Source organism: Pelobates fuscus, chromosome 5, assembly GCF_036172605.1.
Source record: "Pelobates fuscus isolate aPelFus1 chromosome 5, aPelFus1.pri, whole genome shotgun sequence".
In the NCBI taxonomy this organism is placed as follows: Eukaryota; Metazoa; Chordata; class Amphibia; order Anura; family Pelobatidae; genus Pelobates; species Pelobates fuscus.
Window position 1 is genome coordinate 271,675,935 of NC_086321.1, and position 21,554 is coordinate 271,697,488.

Consider the following 21,554-nt stretch of genomic DNA (forward strand, 5'->3'; position numbering starts at 1 on the left):
AGACCAGTGAGCGCCTAACCTGACTTCCAAAAATTACATAAAATAAATTAACTAAGGGGCTGAGAATAGGATTTTCAAGTTAAAAAGGAAAGTCTACCTGCTGATTCAAATTCTCTTTCAATAATTTTCCCTACCAACTTCGGCTCGATAGCTTTCGCGTTACCACAACTCTGCTAAGTTTTGACTAGAATTTTTTTTTTTTTTTATACAGTGACCTCCCCTTCTCTCCATATTTATTTTGTAGTATAATATGGGACCCAAGGACAAGAAAAAGCCACCCATATATAGTAGAATGTTGGCTACAGCTTTTTATTTTCCTGCTGATTAATTGCAATTGGGGTTTGCCCTCATCGAAGTATGCCAGAGAAAGTAAAACTGAAATTTTAAGGGCCAGTTGCCAGGACTGCATGGGTTAATTTCATTGGTGGATACTGGGAGGGGTGTGCCACGGCAAGTGCCTACTTCAGGAGCCTACAAACCTCTAGATGATGCCAGTCTCCTGTTCAGCTCCCTCCCGTGCACCGCAGTGATGCCGGAGCTGGAATATGACGTCATTCCGGCTCCGGCATCACTATGCAGCGTGCAGGGGAGCTGAACAGGAGGATTAGTGCTCCCTCACCGCCTGCAGTCACCAGCCGGCTGCCCAGCAGCCCCACTGGACCCCAGGGAACGTGAATCTACCCCAGCATTCCCAAAGGTAGGGCGGCCGGGGGGATTGAATTTAAAAAAAAAAATGTGCTTGTGTTTATGTTATGTGTGTGTCTGTTAGTGAGTGAGTGTGTGTGTGTCTATTATTTAGTGAGTGTGTGTGTGTTAGTGAGTGTGTGTGTCTGTTAGTGAGTGTCTGTTAGTGAGTGTGTGTGTGTCTGTTAGTGAGTGTGTGTGTGTGTCTGTTATGTAGAGAGTGTGTGTGTGTTAGTGAGTGTGTGTGTCTGTTAGTGAGTGTGTGTGTCTGTTAGTGAGTGTCTGTTAGTGAGTGTGTGTGTCTGTTACTGTGTGTGTGTGTGTGTGTGTGTCTGTTAGTGAGTGAGTGTGTGTGTGTCTTTTAGTGAGTGTGTCTGTTAGGGAGTGTGTTACTATGTGTGTGTCTGTTAGGGAGTGTGTGTGTGTCTGTTAGTGAGTGTCTGTTAGTGAGTGAGTGTGTGTGTTAGTGAGTGTGTTACTATGTGTGTGTCTCTTAGATTGTGTGTGTCTGCATGTCTGTTAGTGAGAGTGTATGTGTGTCTGTTAGTGAGTGTGTATGTCTGTTAGTGTATGTGTGTCTGACACTGAGTGTATATGCGTCTGTCAGTGAGTGTGTATGTGTATTTAGAAGGCGGGGTGGGGGTGGTGCCTGAGTTTTGAAATGCCTAGGGCATCACAAAACCAGGATACACCACTGCACATATCGCTGTCTAACATTGGTGATATAAGTGCTAACGTAGCAACATGCAATGTGCCTGCCTGTCACTGATCTCCACTCACTGCTCTTCTAGAGAGTGCAGCTAGTAGTGGGTGGACAGTGTGACATCAAATTTTTCCTCCTCCATAACCCAACTTTGTTTACTATAAGAATAAAGCAAGGAACAGCCAACAAGTACATCACTTGATTCCTCTCCTGCACGTATGCCACCAATGGTTGATAGCAATGTGTTGAATGAATATTAAATTATTTTGATATGATCATATTGTTCAAATAAAACACTGAGTTCCACAGCAGTAAATGTAGTTTTTTTAATTTTTGTTTGCTATGGAGCCACTTCCCTCCCTACCATCACAAAAATCCTCTTACCAGTCTCTCCCACTCTACAATCCCCCATACTCTTATCACTCTCATCCATTCCTCCATCTCTCTCTATTCTCCTATCACTGTCATCCATTCCTCAATATATCTCTCCATTCTCCTATCATTCTCATCCATTCCTCCATCTCTGTCCATTTTCCTATCACTCTCAATTCCACTCATACCTTTCCTTTCTTACCCATATTCATAGATTGTAGGAATGTGCATAAGCAAAAAATGTGGCAATTCCCTAACCCTACCCCTAAACCTACCCTTACCCCTAACCACCACAACCACTTACACATCTAGGGGTAGGGGTAGGGTTAGAGTTAGATTCCTGTTATCATTCACGTAACTTTCCCTCCCTCTCTTGTTTTGTCACTTTTCAGAAATCCAAAGCACTTTCGGGACTTCCGAAATTCGGACATTCAGAAACATCCAATTGTCTGAATTTGCCGAAATTTGTCCAAATTTACATTCGGAACAAAACTAATTGCACTTGTCTAACAGATTGCCTCTGCCTTGCTGCCATCCAAATGCTCTAGATCTGCCCGTGGTTAATGTCCAACCTTCTTGGCCTTGTACTAATCTTAATTCACCAGGATTTGCAATATCTGAGGTTAACAGGTTTCTAACCGATGATCAAGATGTGTGCTGCCTCTAGAGGTATTTGTCCTTGGACTATTTCTTTGTAATCACCCTCAGGTCAAAAAGTAGCCAGCCCTACCCTGCCTGCAAGTACGTATTAAACAATGGAGAGTACCTCTATTGGTACAATGCAAACAGAGAAAGATTTATACCGTTAATAAAAGAGAGTCGTGTTCAATTTTTTTACATTAATAGAACAGGCAACTGGGAGGTTTCTGTAACTAGAGTGGTAGCTTCTCATTCCAGCCAGTATTCAGAACTAATCTGACTTGGATCATTTGATGTGGCAGCACAATTTATCAACACCCAAAAGTTAGTCAGTGAGTCATTACTATATAAGGTTATCAAGAATACAATGCACTTTGATAGCTATTTAACACAATCAGCAGTGAGATGCATGCCAATGGAATCAGAGCCTGGAAAAAAACTAACAGGATACTAAGTTAATAATTAAATTATGTTACCTTATTGGTCCATATTTATGCTCAACTCTCTCGAAGCCCAATCTTGGCGTCGGACCATGTTCTTCCACAAATATTCGTTTAGGGAGTGGTGGATCTATAAAAGAAGATATAAAAACAATATGAAAGCTAACCAAAAACAAATTGGGAAAAAAAGAAAAGAAAAAAAAAGTGCTTCGATTTTTATCTGCATTATTTGCAAATAATAGAATTAAATTGACATGGCAGAATTATCAGTTAATATTTATATTTTCAGTGCAAAACTCTACCACATTCTTGTTTCTCGACATTACTGTATACTATATACTGTAGCCACCTTGTGTTGTTCAAACCATATATAAACATTATAACACTTACCTGTGTTCGCCATGGGGTACCTGTGTTTCTTTTTTTAATTTTGAATCCTTTCAATAGAACTACTAAAGGGGGCTGTAGTTGTTATGATGAAAGACTGTTCTTTAAGTATCACAGAACAAACTTGAGTAAGGCAGTATAATATATATAATTTTTGAAAATCTATGATTTTGAATTTAATTTAATAGAACATTAACACGGAAAAAATATGAAAGTAACATATCTTAAGACAATGCAATACAAAAAAAAACTTTAACAAAGCATGGTTAAGAAGCACCCAGAGACAAACGTCAAATTAAAGGAACTGTTCCAATATATTCTGCTGCATGCCATACCAATTATAGTGGGCAGTGATAGGCCAAGAGCGTCAGCTGAGCGTTCTAAACCATTTATTGCTCCAACCCTGATATAAATTGATATGGCACAAGGCAGACGCATTGCTTCACCTCTAGGCTCTGGCATTATCATTGGGAGCCATGTTTCAGACTGCCAGGAACTGAGAATATCTATTAAACAGTGAGTAAACAATTTATGGATCCGGCACCCAACAACAACAATAACAGACGCATGGCACCATAACCACCTCAATCAGATGAAGGGGTTATGGTGCCTACAGCGTTCCAGAAAGTTCACATTTTTTTGTACAGGCTTGTATGTTGTTTCATAAATTAACAGCCACATGGAATTCAATGAGAAGGTGACTTCAAACAAGAACATCTAAAGGTTAAAGTAAAGGGACTAAACTTGTGTACAAGACAGATTAGGTTTTCTATTTGTCGGTTATCAAGCAAGGTGATAAATGTGAAGACGGTTACCAAGGATTTTACATATGGCTTTATAAATGGATGCTGCCACCTCATGGAAAAGTTAACACACAAAATAAATGGGAATTACTGCACGTCCTCATACAAAACACAAAGCGAAATAAAATCACTGAGACACACAAATGTAATATTTCATAAAAAAATAAAAACGTACACAACAAAAATTAGCACAAGCTATAGATGATTTCAGTATTTTGTTGAATGGGGTACATTTATAGAAATGACAGTTCCCCTTAAAAGTTAGACCATTAGCAAATCAATACTCCAACTGTACCTTTATTAATTCGCCCTATATGATTTTATTAGATGACATAAACTAACATAGTAGTCGTAGTGTATTAAATGTCAAAGGTATGCAGGTTGTTGAAGGTATCTGCATATCACAGATGGAATTTATTGCACAAGGGCTATAACAGAGTCTAAGCCTTTAAATAAGAAAGCACACATTATTCAACGAAAACCATTGTGGGAAAGACATCATCACGCTAACACATGCCTCATGGGCACTTCATAAGAGACAAAACTCTTCTCCACGAGTCATAAAACACTTTACTATTATCATGGTGGTGTTTTTCCCACCTACAGCTGGTCCCACCCGCAATTTTAACTAGGAAACAATAAAGGTACTGTTTTTATAAATTCCATTTTGCACTCCTAATAGTTTTTGCCCGAAGTATGTCTATAACGAATGACCTGTATATATTCCTTTTTTATAATTTTATATAGCTAACAAAACTGCAGTGACATATGCATGAAGAAATGTATTTAACAAGCAATATATCAGAACAATCAATGCCAAGGAATTTGCTAATTTTATCAAACTGTGCCATTTTGCAGTTCATAGTTCTCATGTAACATTTGCAACTCTCTTGTCGATTGCCCCAAATTTCCAATGTAGTGAAAGATGCCACAAACAAATCTCAATTTACTATTTTATTGACACAATCCTAGATTTAAGGATTTAACAGTGCCCAGCAAGCAAACCTATGCAGTATGTTGCGAAAGCTTAGAAACAAACTTATACAGTGTTCTAAAAACTTTGTGTGCCAGTTTAAAGCCTTAATGGGAGAGTTGACCTATGATCCTACAGTCATTAGTGTGAATGAAACACATTATAGTTATGTGACATCATTTAAAAATATTCTTTCAGTACTGGCTCTATGGTGTACATGTAACTCCCTCTACTGTACAATTGTTAATACTACACTACTGCCGTGATTATTTTAAAATGTAAGAATAGAAAATATGAACATATTATACATTACGGTACATTGCATTGTTACTCCGTGAGTTTCTAGGCCTTTTCATTAATCAAAATATTTTTTTATACCACCTTTTATTCCCCTTTCACATTTTGTGCTCCTTTGTTTTTTCCTGGCAATTTTACTATTTTATTTATTTATTTTATTTTTTAATTATTACAGCTTTATCAATGGTACAATAACATTTCTTAGACATAGTGGTCTAATCAACCAGCATATCATGGTTACAAAAATTTTCATCCATATATTGTACATTTCAGCGCTCTGTATAGACTTTGGTCGAACTTATGTGTTGTAAAGTCTGTGATCATAATGAACTTCGTGGTATGGTCATCAGTTAGGGTTGTTTCGTAAGTATTGGACTCGTGATATTGATGTGTTAGGGAGTAGCATGTCTCTTCTAGGTTTCTGATAGTTTCTACCTTTTGTATCCATTCTCGTGTGGTGGGTGTGTGGGGCTGTTTCCAAAGGGCCGGGATAAGTTGGTTTGCTGCTGTGATGAGATGTATCAGGAGTGTTTTTTCGTGTTCATGCATTCCTGGGGGTGGAAGGAGAAATATGTATGTGTCTGGGTGTAGCGGGATGTTTATCTGGAGAATCTTGTATAGTACACCCGAGATTCGAGTCCAGTATTTGCGGATCTCCGGGCATGTCCACCATATGTGTGTAGTTGTACTGTTGGTTTGCTGGCATCTCCAGCATCTATCTACTGTTGTGGGGAAGAGATGATGAAGCTTCGATGGTGTATAGTGCCATCTGGCTATCCTTTTATAGTTGCTTTCCTGAGCTATGGTATTTCTAGAGGTTTTGTGTATTTGTCTGAAGATCTGTTTCCATTTGTTTCTGGGTATCTCCATCTGTAGTTCTCTTTCCCATGTAGTGGTAAACATTGGTAATTGGAGAGTATGTGCTGCTTGGAAAGTAGTGTACATTAGGAAAATGTGTTTCGTTTTTAGGTCCTGGTTGGAGCAGTGTTGTTCGAATGCTGTTTGTGTTCGTTTTTTTTCCCTGTGATAGTGGTCCTGAGTGTATGAAGTGCATTAGTTGGTTGTATTGGAACTTTTGTATCGCATTTGGAGATTCAATAAGGTTAGGTAGTGGTTTGACCTGCTGTTCTCCAGATTCATCTAATAAGTCTTTCAGCGTAAGGTATGCTTTTGTTTGGAAGGGTTTCAGCGCCTTACCATCTGCCCCCGGTTGAAGGGGATTATGTGAGATCGGGTAAAGTGGGGATTTGTTTGTTTGGTTTGAGGGTCACCCAAATGCGCAAGGTGGGTGTGATTGTGGGATGTGGGCCCTTTATCAGTAATGTTTGTCCTGTTTTGTGCCATGGGATTGTGTATATGGGTGCTCGGAAGAAAGTGTCTTCGATGGTCACCCATTGTTTTGTAGTGTTGGTGCATGACCAATCATAGAGTCTAGTCAGGTGAACTGCTTTATAGTATCTGCCTATATCAGATAGGCAGAGGCCTCCTTCTTCTTTTGGTCTTGTGAGTAGTGTTTGCGCTAATCGAGGGCTTTTGTGGGACCAGATGAAGGTTGTGAATATCTTGCGTATTGCGCTGAACCATGCCTTCGGTATTGTTATGGGAAGTACTTGTAGCATATATAAGATCCTGGGCAGGACATTCATTTTTAGGATGTTCAGCCTGTAGAACCATCCAAATTGGGGTTTATTCCAGGCTGTAAGATCCAAGTAAATGTTTTTTAGTAAGTTTGGGAAGTTGCTTTCGAATAGGTGTGCTGTATCCCTGGGTATGTGTATTCCTAGGTATTTTATGTTGTGTGGGGCCCACGCAAATTGGTATTCACGTTTCAATGTTGTTGCGGTGTGTGCCTGTATGTGTGTTGGGAGGATTTCGCATTTACTGAGATTTGCTTTAAAGTTGGATATTTTACTATAAGTATTAATTTCTTCCATCAGGTGTGGGAGTGAGTCTAGCCGGTTTGAGATTGAGAAAAGCATATCGTCCGCAAATGTGGCTATTTTATGATCATGCTTTCCCTTTTGTATACCTTTAATGTAGGTGTTGTCTCGGATTCCCTGAAGGAATGGTTCTAAGATAATTACGAAGAGAAGGGGGGAGAGGGGGCACCCCTTCCTCGTGTCGTTCGATATTGGCACGCTATCTGAGAGTTGTCCGTTAACCCTAATGTTGGCTGTAGGGTTTGAATATATTGCTTTTATCCATTTTTGCCAATTAGGTCCGAAGCCCAGGTATTGGAGCGTGTATAGCATTAAGGTTCAGTCCACTTTGTCGAAGGCTTTTTCAGCATCTATGGACAAGAGTAGACTGGGGTCCTTCGATCGTGTGGCCTGGTGTATCAAGTTTATCATTTTCGTGGTGCTATTTTCCGCTTCTCTACCGGGCACGAAGCCTTGGTCCGCATGTATTATCCCCGGCAGTAGGGGGCGAAGCCTGTTGGCCAGGATTTTTGTAAAGAGTTTGAGATCTACGTTTATCAAGGAGATCGGTCTATAGCTACCGCACTGGGATGGGTCTTTGCCTGGTTTCGGGATAAGTGTGATTGTGGCGTTTAGTGCCTGTGGGGGGAGTGAGTTACCTTGTAGAAGGGAGTTAAAGGATTTTGTAAAATGTGGGATGAGGGTGGTGGCGTAGGTTTTGTAGTATTTTGTTGTGAACCCATCTGGACCCGGGCTTTTCCCGACCGGGAGGTTCTTGATCGCTCGTCTACATTCCTGCGTTGTGATTTTGTGTTCTAAGGTTTCGCTCAGATTGTTCGGTAGTGTGGTATGTATTCTGTTTGTAAGGAAGCTTTGAATATCCTGGGTCAATGGGGGGGTCTGTCTTAGGTTGTATAAGGAATGGTAGTATTCTTGAAAAGCTGTGGAGATGTCTGTTACTAGGTGGGAGATGTTCCCTTTATTGTCCCTTATGGATGGTATGAAAGTGTTTTCTCTCTGTTTTTTAAGTGCGTTGGCCAGTAAGCGCCCGCTCTTCCCTCCCTGTGCATAATATAGGCTTCGTGTCTTTGCAATGGCATATTTTGTGCGTACGTTTAAAATGGTGTTGAGATCTGTGCGTTTATCTAAGAGTTTTTTTTATATTGATAGTGTGTCGTTCCGGGCATGGACTTCTTCCAACTCTCTGATTTCTTTGGTTAAACGTGTGACTTGTGTCTCACGTTGTATTGTGTGTCTGGAGGCTATTTGTATCATTGTTCCTCTAATAGCACTTTTATGAGCTTCCCATATGACCCCATCCTAGTGGGGTGTAGGGTGGGGATTGTTATCGTCATTGACAGTGGGGCGTGGTCTGACCATGTTATTGGGGCATATTCACAAGTCTTGATGAGGTTCAGGAATCTATGCGGAGTAAATATCATGTCTATTCTAGAGTATGTTTTCGATGAGTGTGAGTAAAACGAGTAATTTCTGCTATTGGGGTGTGTGACTTGCCAAGTGTCATAGAGTTGGTGCGTGTCTAGTAGTTTTTGTATCTGGTTCCTCGTTGAAGTCTGATATGTTTGGGCCTGAGAGGTGGTGTCTAGTGTCCCATCCAGTGAGACATTAAGGTCCCCTCCCAGAATTAGCAGTCCCTCTGTGAATGTTTCTAGTTTGTGGAGTATTTTGCGTAGAGTGGGGGTTTGTTTCCTGTTTTGGAGGTAGATATTGGCTAGGGTTGCTGTGGTATTCCCTATTTGTCCTTTTAGAAAAATGAACCTGCCTCCATCATCTGAGTAATGTTCTTTGTACGTAAAGGGTAGTTGTGAGGAGAGAAGGATCGCGCCCCCCCTTGATTTTGAGCCACCATAATTGCTAAAGTAACCGTTGGTGTAAAATTTTGATCTGAGAGTGCGGGCTGTGTCTTTACGGAAGTGCGTTTCTTGTATATAAATTATGTCTATTTTCTGCCTGTGATAGTCCGTGAGTGCTTTGTGGTGTTTCTCGGGTGTGTTGAGGCCTATAAAAGGGCAAAGCTAACTAGATATATAGTGACATTATGTTACAAATTGTTTATATTATATATGTTGAGCGATGGGCATTATGACTGGGGTATTATAGCATATTTGACAGGATGATAACATTTGTAGGGAGAGATCTCTAGCACATATTAGGAATGTAGGAAAATATAACCTATTCATTTTATACATTTTTTGATTGACATATACTATGTTTCTTTAGCTTTTTGACTTTGTTCTTGCCCAAAAGTGAGAATCAGAAAATATATTTTTGCCAATAAAAATGTGCTAACAATGCTTAGTGCCATTAAACAGATTTACACAATATTATCCTGAACACAAGAAAAAAACATCTTATGGTAATTTTTTTTTTTTTTTAATTCTTTATTTTTGTTGTGCATAAGCTGGTAACAGGTTGTTGCGAGGTACCCCAAAGGCATTCCTCCAACGCATAAAAGACATTTGAAACATATAGGTGCATGCAAAATCAAGCACAATTTTTATATTTAGAGACAGTTTAGGTAGTTAAAAGTAGGTGATACTTTGCTAGATACCCTACTCATTTTAAAGTAGAAGAAAACGTGCTGGGCAACGTGCCCGTTTTTATGGTATATTATATTATGCTAGACAACTTTTCTTTGTCGTTAAAAAGAAAACAATATAGAAATATAGGATGTAACATGTTAGATAATTTGCACCTTTTAAAAGTAGAATGTGATATGCTAGGCAATTCGCACATTTTTAGGGTTGGATATAATATGTTAGACTACTTGCACTTTTTCCTGTTGTTTGTCTTGTGAAGTAAATAGGCACAATTGTATAAGCAGATAATGAGTTAACATTTCCGAGTCACCTTTCCTAAGTAGGTCAGAAACTAGTAATTAGGTGAGCTTATTACAACATTATATACGAGTACTGATATGATATTCCCCAGGAGTATCAATCCTAGGATTTAGTCAGGCTAAGTAACTGGTGGGGAATAGAGATTAAATATAACAAAATGAATGTATGCATGCTGGTCAGGTCAAGATGGTTGCAAGCTATCGATTAGTAGATAAGGCTGGCTGTATTGCGAGCGTGCTTGTGTCGTGCCACAACCCAAGATGGCCATGCCGTAAAACTTAAAAATCGTGACTTTCATAGGGTTGGTTGCCTATGTGATAAGACCTCGTTAGAGGACAAGATGTGGATGCCCCTGATCACCTTCTGTCATTACGGCAGCATTTATAGCAGGGTAACGTAGAGGCCAAATTAAAAATTAAGGCATAATTAAAAATGAGCCAGTGGGAACATTCCAACAGTAGGGGTTTAACTGCTATGACATGTGTGAGGCATAGCATCTCGTGGTTCCATCCACTGCGCAACATGGAACTCACGGTTACTGCGGGTAAGTCCTGAATGTTCATCCAACGCCTGAAGCGTGGAGGGCATTGCTGGCGTGGTGGCCCTCATCAGATCCCCTGGGCATGGTCTCTCTGCAATAGGGGCCAGCTCCATTTCTAGTCCGAAGTGTCTGCTGCCGCTCCGGTCCTTGCTTTGTGGCTGTGTCGGCAGGGAGCTGGGTCTTGCTGTGCTGGGTGCTGGGAAGGAGGCTGGATGAAGCCTTATTAGATGCCGCTTTCGTGGAGGACTCTCTTGTGTGTGGTCGCCAGTGGGCACCTGTGTTGCCTTCTGCTCCCAGTCTTCGTAGCTGTCGGGATCCTGTATTGGGGTCACGTGGGGGATATCCCCCAGGCAGCGCCGAACCGCCGGGCGGATCCACTTCGCCGCCACTTTCACCGCTTGTCGGAAGGGTTGACTCTTGTCTTTACACCTCGCCCAAAGGTACTTGCAAAGCTGTTCAAAAAACACTATCGTGTGTTTGGGAGGTTTGTGCATCTTGCACCTCGTTCTGCGCTGCTTCTGCGCCGCCATTTTAGCTTGGACCTGGTGGTCCCTTGCGGGCAGGGCTTGTGCCGCTTGGGTAGTTTGCTTCATGGGGCTAGTCGACCCCTGCGAGGACCGGGATATCCCCCGCCGGTCCAGAGGGGGGGGTAGCAGGGCTGCAGTGTGTCCATGCCTGGGTGCTCGTTCAGAGCCGGGAGGTCGGCCATCTCCCCCGGGCCCCAGACTCCGCTCAGGTGTAGGCCGCATGGCTGGATCGGCTTTATCTGTGACGCACCGGTGCCGGGCCGGTACCGTTCAGTTGCTCTCGCCGTGCTGAGCTCGTTTCTGGTCACCGTTTGCCGTTGGTGCTTGTGGGTCGCCCGATCGTGGCTTTCTTGTGCCTGACTTGGCTGGAGCTTCTAAAGCGTGCGACCGGCCATGTTTGCTGCCAGGCCCCCCTTATGGTAATTTTTTGTGGCACGATGTTTAGCAGTGAATGGATTGAAAAGTTCATTTTATTCAGTTTTCATGCCAGCTAACACCGTGGAATGCAACTCTCATGACACTCAGCCAAACACTGAAACACACGCACACTCTCATATATACATACACATTTTGTTGCAAACTACAATTATTTGGAGATCGGCTGCTAACATTTCAGCTGCTGTGGAATGTAGCTCTCCCCACACTCAGCCAAACCTTAAAACACACACACTGCTTGTTGCTGACTCCTGTTACACAGGGGAGGGATCTTTACTTTTCCAATAGGCCTTAGAACATACACTGCAGGCTTACTCCATGAAACCGATGATGGGTTACTTCGGTCCAGATCCAAGAGTGCCTGGTGATGACTGGCATGTTAACCCGGGGCTGGTGGAGCAGCCTATGATAAGTGGGACTCTATGCAGGGACTTTGGTTACACCGGATCTAGCCAGGACAGGGCTATGGGGCTATTGGGGATAGCGTATTATAAGCATTCCATTGCTCAATGTTGCATGCAGCAGTCACCTAGTACCTCCCCTATGTGCATGGAGGGGGAGGCTGCAGGAATCTACTTATAGTGAAAGATTTATGTGACCCTCTAGATGTTATGATGGCTTGGAATCCATAAACGTACTGGTACAAAAAATGTATGCAGTAATCATCCCAGCATTAAATATTGGTAAGAAGAAAAAAATAAATGTTGCAGCTAATAATGGGTTAAGATAAAACAAAAAAACATTTTTAAAAAGCAATATCACTATTTTAAAAAACAAAATCATTGTATATAGTAGATTTAAAAAAAATATATATTTATATTGAGAAAAGCTTCATATCTAAAAAAAAACAGTACAAAAATAAAATGCATTGCATTGGTTTGTGGGTGGGGGTAATTAAAACTACACAGTAGCAAATAATAAACAGGAAAAACAGCCTTCCTAGCCCATCATCATTACACATCAAGTTCCTTGCTTTCTTGTACTCCTCTGTCTACACTCCAGTAATCCCTGAGAGGTGCAGAGAGATCTCCCATCAAAGTCTTAGACAATGTTATCTGCTAAATTTCTGTTTGTGGCTCCTCGGCTTAAACACTGCCATTCAGTGTAATTCAAAATTTGCCATTTTTCAGAAATCCGAAGCACTTCGGCATTTCCGAAATTCGTCACTTCAGCAATTCAGCACTTCGGCTCTTCGGTTTGGCACTTCCGACATTCGGATTTCAGCACTTCGGAAATTCGGCAATTCGCAAGCATCCAAATGTCTGAACTGCCTGAAATTTGGCCGAATTTACATTCGGAACAAAACAAATTGCTCATGTCTAATGCCACATCCTCTTTCCTGGCTGCGGATTATTTCTGGCAATGGCTTCTGGTATCCAGTACTCTTTTTTACAATTCTTGTTTAGTTTTTCTTGGTTTTTCTGGTTCTCTATTCCATGTCTGGTTTTCTTTATGCTGGGTTTTCTGGGTTCATTCCTGTTTTCCGTTCCTGGAATTCCCAGTCTCCTGGATTCCTTTATATGTTGTTTTTTGTTGCCACACCCTTTCCTTTGCCATTAATCCTTTTGTTTCAGTTGGTTCCTGCAGGCAGTGGTTTCATGTCCTCTGCCCCTTTCTTTGCAGGTAAGTACTGTGTGTGTTTTATTATTATTTATTTAATCATGCATATCTATGCAGTTAGGACTCACCGTAATTGGAGTACTTTGACGCAGTGGTGGGCTGCATACATCTTTGCTATGTATGTATGTCTAAATCTCCAATGTTTATTGCACGTATTAGTTCTTAGTTATGTCTCCTCTTGTTTTCCCTTGTATTTCTTGTCTTGTTTTATTTTGTCTTGTATTCCCAGTTCATGTACAGTCCTGTCCTGCCTTGTCCATGTCCTGTTCATGTTTCCCTCTTGTATTGTGTACATGTTCTGGGTTCTGCTTTATGTCCTTCTCTGGTTCTGGTCTCTTCTAGTCTTGTCTTGCTATCTTCTTTGGTGCCTGTTCTAGTCTTGTTTTTTTCCTAGTACTGGATACATATCTGCTGCAGAGCCTCCCAATTCAGATCCTGATAGGTCTGCATATTGTCATCTGGCATCTGGGATCTGCAGAAGCTGAATCAGGGTCCTGGTATGTGGCCGCACAAACCCTGTTGCTCAACACCAGGGGGCGTGTGGCTACCCTGCACCAGGCCCTGATAATCCATTTCCACACAGTGGAATTGCGTCGGTTATTATGGCTTTTTATTTGGCCTTTTTTGGGGCTGAAGAAAGAAGATTTTAGAAGAAAGAAAACATCGAATGGTAAGTTGTTTTTATCCAATTTTTTTTTTTTACAGGTTTTTAGTTAAAGGTCCCCCCCTCATTATTTTTAGGGTGAGGGGGGTAGGTAGGGAGATAAAAAATTTTTTTTGGGGGGGAGGGTTAACTAGGGTCCCCCCCTTTGTATTTAGGGCCCCCACCCACCGCTCAGGGGTGGGGGCCAGGGGGGGGAACACTAGGTCCCCCCCTTATTGTTAGTTTTAGGGCCCCCACCCACCGCTCAGGGGTGGGGGCCGAGGGGGGACAGTAGGTCCCCCCCCTTATTGTTAGTTTTAGGGCCCCCACCCACCGGCTCAGGGGTGGGGGCCGGGGGGGGGACAGTAGGTTCCCCCCTTATTGTTAATTTTAGGGCCCCCACCCACCGCTCAGGGTTGGGGGCCGGGGGGACCATAGGTCCCCCCCTTATTGTATGATTGTCAGGATCGGGACAGGGATCCAACACACAGAGTACAAACAGTAGCCAGATACGTATACCGGACCTTAGAATGGCCGGACTAACGTAAGTTAGGGACCAGACTATCTGAAGGATAAATTCACACGCTATGCTCCCAGTCGATCCTTGAGATCAGCTGATTTAGCCTTATTGAAGATTCCAAATTTTAAAAAGAAAAAGTGCGGAGGGAGAACGAGTGATGTTCAGGGAGCACAATTTTGGAACTCCTTGCCTCTGACATTAAGACTTGAGAATGATCTACTGAAGTTCCGCCGGAGCTTAAAAACAGTTTTATTTGCTCATGCGTATGGGATGACATGAATTTTTAACTTGGTTCAAATGCATGTGATTATAATGCTGTTGTTTGCTGGATATTGTCTTGTCTGTTTTCTGCTGGTATGCGCATCGAGACCCTATGGGTAATAAGACTGCGTTTTCTTAAGAATTTTTAATAAATAAATAAATAAGTAGTACAGTATAGAATGGTCAAAGACAAGCCGAGGTCGAGGGTAACAGAAGACAGGTAAGCGAGAGACAAGCCGAATCAAGGGTAACAGAGATAAGCAGAGTAAGGTAAACAAGCCGGGTCAAAACCAAAAGGGATAATAGAATACACAAGCACTGAGTGACTAGAACAAGCTAGAACCACGACAGGGCAATGAGCTAATGAAAGAAGCTCTGTTAAATACCCTGTTCAGAGCAGTAACCACGCCTCCGAGGCGTCCTGATTGTTCCTTCAGCAATTGAGTGACAGGTCGTTCCGGAGGATTGTCCTGATGACAACTTCCTGCCTAGATGCTGTAAAAGGCAGTCACTCCCTCGCGGCCGGCCTTGCATGACCGGATAGACCGTGGGGAAGGGAGCCATCAGGCCGTCTGGATGGAGGAACAGCTAAGTCTCTACCTCTTTCGGAGGTAGAGACCGCAGGTACCCTGACAGTACCCCCCCTCTCAGATACGCCCACCGGGCGGAATACACCAGGGCGAGAAGGGAATCGAGAGTGAAACGCCCTGCGGAGACGGGGAGCATGCACCTCCTCCTGAGGTACCCAACTTCTCTCCTCAGGACCATAACCCTTCCAATCGACCAGATATTGCAGTTTCCCCCGGGAGATTCGAGAATCAACGATGGAATTGACCTCATACTCCTCCTGACCCTCCACCTGAACTGAGCGGGGAGGGGCGATCGTGGAGGAGAACCTGTTAGCAATGGTTTTAGCAAGGAAACATGAAATGAATTAGGAATGCGTAAGGCATTAGGCAACGCTAAACGATACGCAACTGGGTTAATTTGAGACAGTACCCTGTAAGGTCCAATATATTGAGGAGCAAACTTCATGGACGGCACTTTTAACCGAATGTTTCTAGTACTTAACCATACTCTATCGCCTGGAACAAACACCGGTGCTGCCCTTCTACGTTTGTCAGCGTGTTTTTTAACCAGCGTAGAATTGTGCAGAAGGATTTGTCGAGTTTGATCCCACAACTCTCTTAAATTGGCAACATGAACATCCACCGACGGTATCCCTTGAGAAGAAGACTCCGAAGGAAGGATGGAAGGATGAAAGCCATAATTCAAGAAAAAAGGGCTAGAATGCGTAGAATCACAAATGAGATTGTTATGTGCAAACTCCGCCCAAGGAATCAAACCGACCCAATCGTCCTGGTGTTCTGAAACGAAACAACGTAAATATTGTTCAACTTTTTGGTTAGTGCGTTCAGCAGCTCCATTGGACTGAGGATGATAGGCAGAGGAGAAATTCAATTTGATGCCTAGTTGGGAGAAGAATGATCTCCAAAAACGGGAAACAAATTGGGAGCCTCTGTCAGAGACAATTTGGGAAGGTATCCCATGCAAACGGAAAATCTCCCTGGCGAATATCTCCGCTAATTCGGGTGAAGATGGGAGTTTAGGTAAGGGAATGAAGTGAGCCATTTTAGTAAATCTGTCTACCACAGTGAGGATGACAGTCTGCTTTTTAGAGATAGGCAAATCAACAATGAAGTCCATTGCCAGGCAGGACCAAGGCTTTACAGGAACCTCTAAAGGGTGCAGAAATCCCCATGGAAGCGAATGGGGTAGCTTGGTCTTGGTACAAACTTCACATGCCCCGATTAATTCTTTAATATCCTTGCGTAAGTCAGGCCACCAAAAATCTTTAGAGACCAGCGCATAAGTCTTGCGGATGCCAGGATGCCCAGCCACCTTGCCGTTATGGAGACAGCGTAGCACCTCCAGTTGGAGAGCGGCAGGAACGAAGTGTCGATCCCCAGGAGTCTGTTTGGGTGCCAAATGCTGAAACTTCATGATCTCAGAAAGCAATGGAGAGTGAATCCTGAGATTCGTGTTCGCGATGATATTCCCCTTAGGAACTATGGAGGACAGAAGTGGTTCAGTTATAGTGGATGGTTCATATTGACGAGACAAAGCACCGGCTTTAGAGTTCTTAGAACCAGGTCTATACGTAAGTACATAATTAAAGTGAGTGAGGAACAAAGCCCAGCGAGCCTGCCTGGCGGACAAGCGCTTAGCCTCCCCAATATAAGACAAGTTCTTATGATCCGTTAGGATAGTAACAGGGTGTAGTGTCCCTTCCAGTAAATGTCTCCACTCCTTTAAAGCCTTAATGACCGCTAACAGTTCCCTCTCCCCGATGTCATATCTGCTCTCAGGCCCAGAAATTTTTTTAGAGAAGAAACCACAAGGGTGTAACGGTTTATCCACCCCTAACCTTTGAGACAGAACAGCCCCAACTCCTGTCTCAGAAGCATCGACCTCGAGCAAGAAAGGCAGAGTCGTATCAGGATGAACTAGAATGGGAGCTGAGGCAAAAAGTTCCTTGAGAGTCTTAAAAGCACCAAGAGCTTCCTCAGACCAGAACTTAGTATCAGCCCCTTGTTTGGTCATATTGGTAATAGGCGCAATGATAGAGGAGTAACCCTTAATGAAGCGCCTATAGTAGTTGGAAAAACCAATAAACCTTTGGATAGCCTTGAGTCCTTTGGGCAAAGGCCAGTCTAAAATAGATTGGAGTTTACCAGGATCTATTTTAAAACCTTCCCCAGAAATCACGTACCCAAGAAAGTCTACCTGAGACTGATCAAAACTGCACTTCTCCAATTTGCAGTATAGACCATGTTGCAGAAGTTTGTGTAACACCTTTCTGACCTGTCTATGGTGAGTCTCAATCTCCTTAGAGTGTATTAGTATGTCGTCAAGGTAAACAATAACACAATCATGCTGAAACTCCCTAAGTACCTCATTAATCAACTCTTGAAATACTGCAGGAGCATTGCATAGTCCAAATGGCATAACAGTGTATTCGTAATGGCCATACCGGGTATTGAATGCCGTCATCCACTCGTGACCTTGCTGGATTCTCACCAAATTGTAAGCCCCTCTGAGATCTAACTTGGTGAAGATTTTGGAGCCCTTAAGACGATCAAATAACTCGGTAATCAGTGGGATAGGATAGGCATTTCTGACAGTTATTTTATTCAAGCCTCGGTAATCGATACAAGGTCTCAGCGTGCCATCCTTCTTCTTAATGAAAAAGAACCCCGCCCCGGCCGGAGAAGAAGACCTCCTGATGAATCCCTTTTCTAAATTCTCCTGAATATACTCCTCTAGAACCGAGTTTTCCTGAACAGACAAAGGATATACATGGCCCCTCGGAGGCATAGTCCCGGGTAGAAGCTTAATTTTACAGGCAAATTACCTGTGTGGCGGCAAAGAATCGGCATTCTTCTTGTCAAACACTGCCCTTAAGTCTAGGTAAAGGTCTGGTATTTGTCTTTCTGTGGACTGAGTAGGATTCTCCTGTATGTTAATATTAGCTAATGGAGAAACCTTGCACAAACACCGATCCTGGCAGCCCTGGCCCCACGAGAGTATCTCCCCTAACTCCCAATCAATAATAGGGTTATGTTCTTTCAACCATGGGTACACCAGAACTATGGGAACAGAAGGAGACGAAATGAGCAGAAGAGATAAATTCTCCACGTGTAGGATACCAACATTTAACTCAATGGGTATGGTCTCACGAAAGATAACAGGGTCTAGTAGTGGTCTACCATCTATGGCCTCAACGGCCAATGGTGTCTCCCTTAGCTGGGATGGGAAATTGTTTTTACTAGCAAAGGCTTGGTCGATAAAATTCTCAGCAGCACCGGAATCTATCAAAGCCATAGCCCTTACTACTTGCAGAAAAAAATGATTTGCACTCTCAAATGCAAAATCAAAAAAACCCTCTGTGGCTATTACTAAGGTAAAATATAAAATTTATATAAATACCCAGAAATAGGAAGTGCGAAGACTCCTCAACGTCTTCAATATCTTATACATAAAACCATAAATAGCACGACCTAAAAATACAAAGGGAGACCAATAGTGCAGACAAAAAAGCGCTAAAGAACATAAAAAAGAAGAACTATAAAACACTCACAAACATAGAAGTTTAAAAGGCAGGGTATACTCAGTCTTCTTCAAGTGCTTCTTTTCTTCTTGTGTATGAAGATAGGTACTTAAAACAAAGCACAGAAAAAGAACATAGTGTGTAACTGTATAATTTTCCAAGTATTGCTTTATTGTGTACACTTACAAAATCAAGAAGTTAAAAAGGCCCATCAATATATACATCCACTGTCAGCTACCAGGTACAGATGAAACCGCCAGGGTTAAAAGACAAAATTGGATGAAAAAAGGGTCCACAGTAAAATAATTAAAAAGTGAAATAAAGCTTGCCACCCTACGCGTTTCGTCTAAAAGACTTCGTCAGGGGCTTGTTGCCACAAGCCCCTGACGAAGTCTTTTAGACGAAACGCGTAGGGTGGCAAGCTTTATTTCACTTTTTAATTATTTTACTGTGGACCCTTTTTTCATCCAATTTTGTCTTTTAACCCTGGCGGTTTCATCTGTACCTGGTAGCTGACAGTGGATGTATATATTGATGGGCCTTTTTAACTTCTTGATTTTGTAAGTGTACACAATAAAGCAATACTTGGAAAATTATACAGTTACACACTATGTTCTTTTTCTGTGCTTTGTTTTAAGTACCTATCTTCATACACAAGAAGAAAAGAAGCACTTGAAGAAGACTGAGTATACCCTGCCTTTTAAACTTCTATGTTTGTGAGTGTTTTATAGTTCTTCTTTTTTATGTTCTTTAGCGCTTTTTTGTCTGCACTATTGGTCTCCCTTTGTATTTTTAGGTCGTGCTATTTATGGTTTTAGCCCTTACTACTTGCCTCCCGCAAGTTAAGGAAACTGGTAGCAGAAGCCTGTGATCTTTATAATTAGGAGTAGAGGACAAAATAGAAACACCCAAGGCCTGTCCTCTACAGAGACTTAGGTGCGAGCGTTTCCCGGGCGGTTAGAACAGTTCAAGAGTAAATGACCCTTAGCTCCACAATACATACACAAACCCTCTCTTCTCCTGTACTGTCTTTCCTCCTCAGAGAGGCGGGTATACCCTATCTGCATAGGTTCAGGAAGCAAAGATACCGTGGAGTCAGGACTTGGAAAAGCGGGGGCTAACCTAAAAGAAGGTCTCCGGTTCCTCTCTCGAGTGTTCTGTCTCTCTCTTAAACGTTCATCTATACGAGAGATGAACGAAATTAAATCCTCTAAATTCTCAGGGAGTTCTCTGGTAGCAACCTCATCAAGGATTACTTCAGATAAGCCATTCAAAAATACATCCATATACGCCTGCTCATTCCACTTGACCTCTGACGCCAGAGACCTGAACTCTAGTGCATAATCCACCAGTGTTCGGTTCTCCTGTTTCAGACGCAACAGTAATCTGGCTGCATTAACCTTTCTACCTGGAGGGTCAAATGTTCTTCTAAAAGCAGCTACAAAGGCGTTATAGTTATAAACTAATGGGTTATCGTTCTCCCATAATGGGTTGGCCCATCTCAGAGCTTTCTCAATAAGTAGGGTGATAATAAATCCTACCTTTGCCCTATCTGTAGGATAAGAGCGAGGTTGCAATTCAAAATGGATACTAATTTGGTTTAAGAAACCACGACACTTCTCAGAAGCCCCACCATAGCGTACTGGGGGGGTAATGCAAGAAGAAGCACCCACTGTGGCAACGTCTAGACCTGAACCGACAGGAGAAACAGGGGTATTACGTATCTCTTCTGGTGGGTTATTGGCACGAGATAATAGAGCCTGTAGCGCAAGCGCCATCTGATCCATTCTGTGATCCATGGCTTCAAACCTAGGATCAGGAGAAGCAAGCTGACTGTTTGTACTTGCAGGATCCATTGGCCCTGTCGTAATGTCAGGATCGGGACAGGGATCCAACACGCAGAGTACAAACAGTAGCCAGATACGTATACCGGACCTTAGAATGGCCGGACTAACGTAAGTAGAACAGTATAGAATGGTCAAAGACAAGCCGAGGTCGAGGGTAACAGAAGACAGGTAAGCGAGAGACAAACCGAATCAAGGGTAACAGAGATAAGCAGAGTAAGGTAAACAAGCCGGGTCAAAACCAAAAGGGATAATAGAATACACAAGCACTGAGTGACTAGAACAAGCTAGAACCACGACAGGGCAATGAGCTAATGAACGAAGCTCTGTTAAATACCCTGTTCAGAGCAGTAACCACGCCTCCGAGGCGTCCTGATTGGTCCTGCAGCAATTGAGTGACAGGTCGTTCCGGAAGATTGTCCTGATGACAACTTCCTGCCTAGATGCTGTAAAAGGCAGTCACTCCCTCGCGGCCGGCTTAGCATGACTGGATAGACCGTGGGGAAGGGAGCCATCAGGCCGTCTGGATGGAGGAACAGCTAAGTCTCTACCTCTTTCGGAGGTAGAGACCGCAGGTACCCTGACAATGATATGGATGATGGGAGTGGATGGATGATATGGATGATGGGAGTGGATGGATTTGGGGATGTGGATGATGGGAGTGAATGGATGATATGTATGATGGGAGTGGATGGATTTGGGGATGGATGATGGGAGTGAATGGATGATATGGATGATGGGAGTGGATGGATTTGGGGATGGATGATATGGATGATGGGAGTGGATGGATTTGGGGATGTATATGGATGAAAGGAATAGATAGAAATAGATAGATATAGATAAATAGAAAGAAGTAGAAATAGAGTGTGTATGTGTTTAACAATATTTATTTAAAGTGTGTGTGTATGTTTAACAATATGTGTGTTTGTATGCAAACACTATATATAGAGAAATCTCTATATATAGTGTTTGCA

The 21,554-nt window shown here is 42.6% G+C and overlaps 1 protein-coding gene across 1 annotated transcript in view; it reads right to left on the reverse strand.

The window, feature by feature from the left end:
- Positions 1 to 21,554, reverse strand: part of SUSD1 (sushi domain containing 1) — a 141,768-nt gene that overhangs the window by 21,209 nt on the left and 99,005 nt on the right. Inside the window, exon 19 of the mRNA XM_063457260.1 lies at positions 2,875 to 2,968. Coding sequence (XP_063313330.1) covers positions 2,875 to 2,968 — 94 coding nt within the window. The remainder of the gene's footprint in view (positions 1 to 2,874; positions 2,969 to 21,554) is intronic.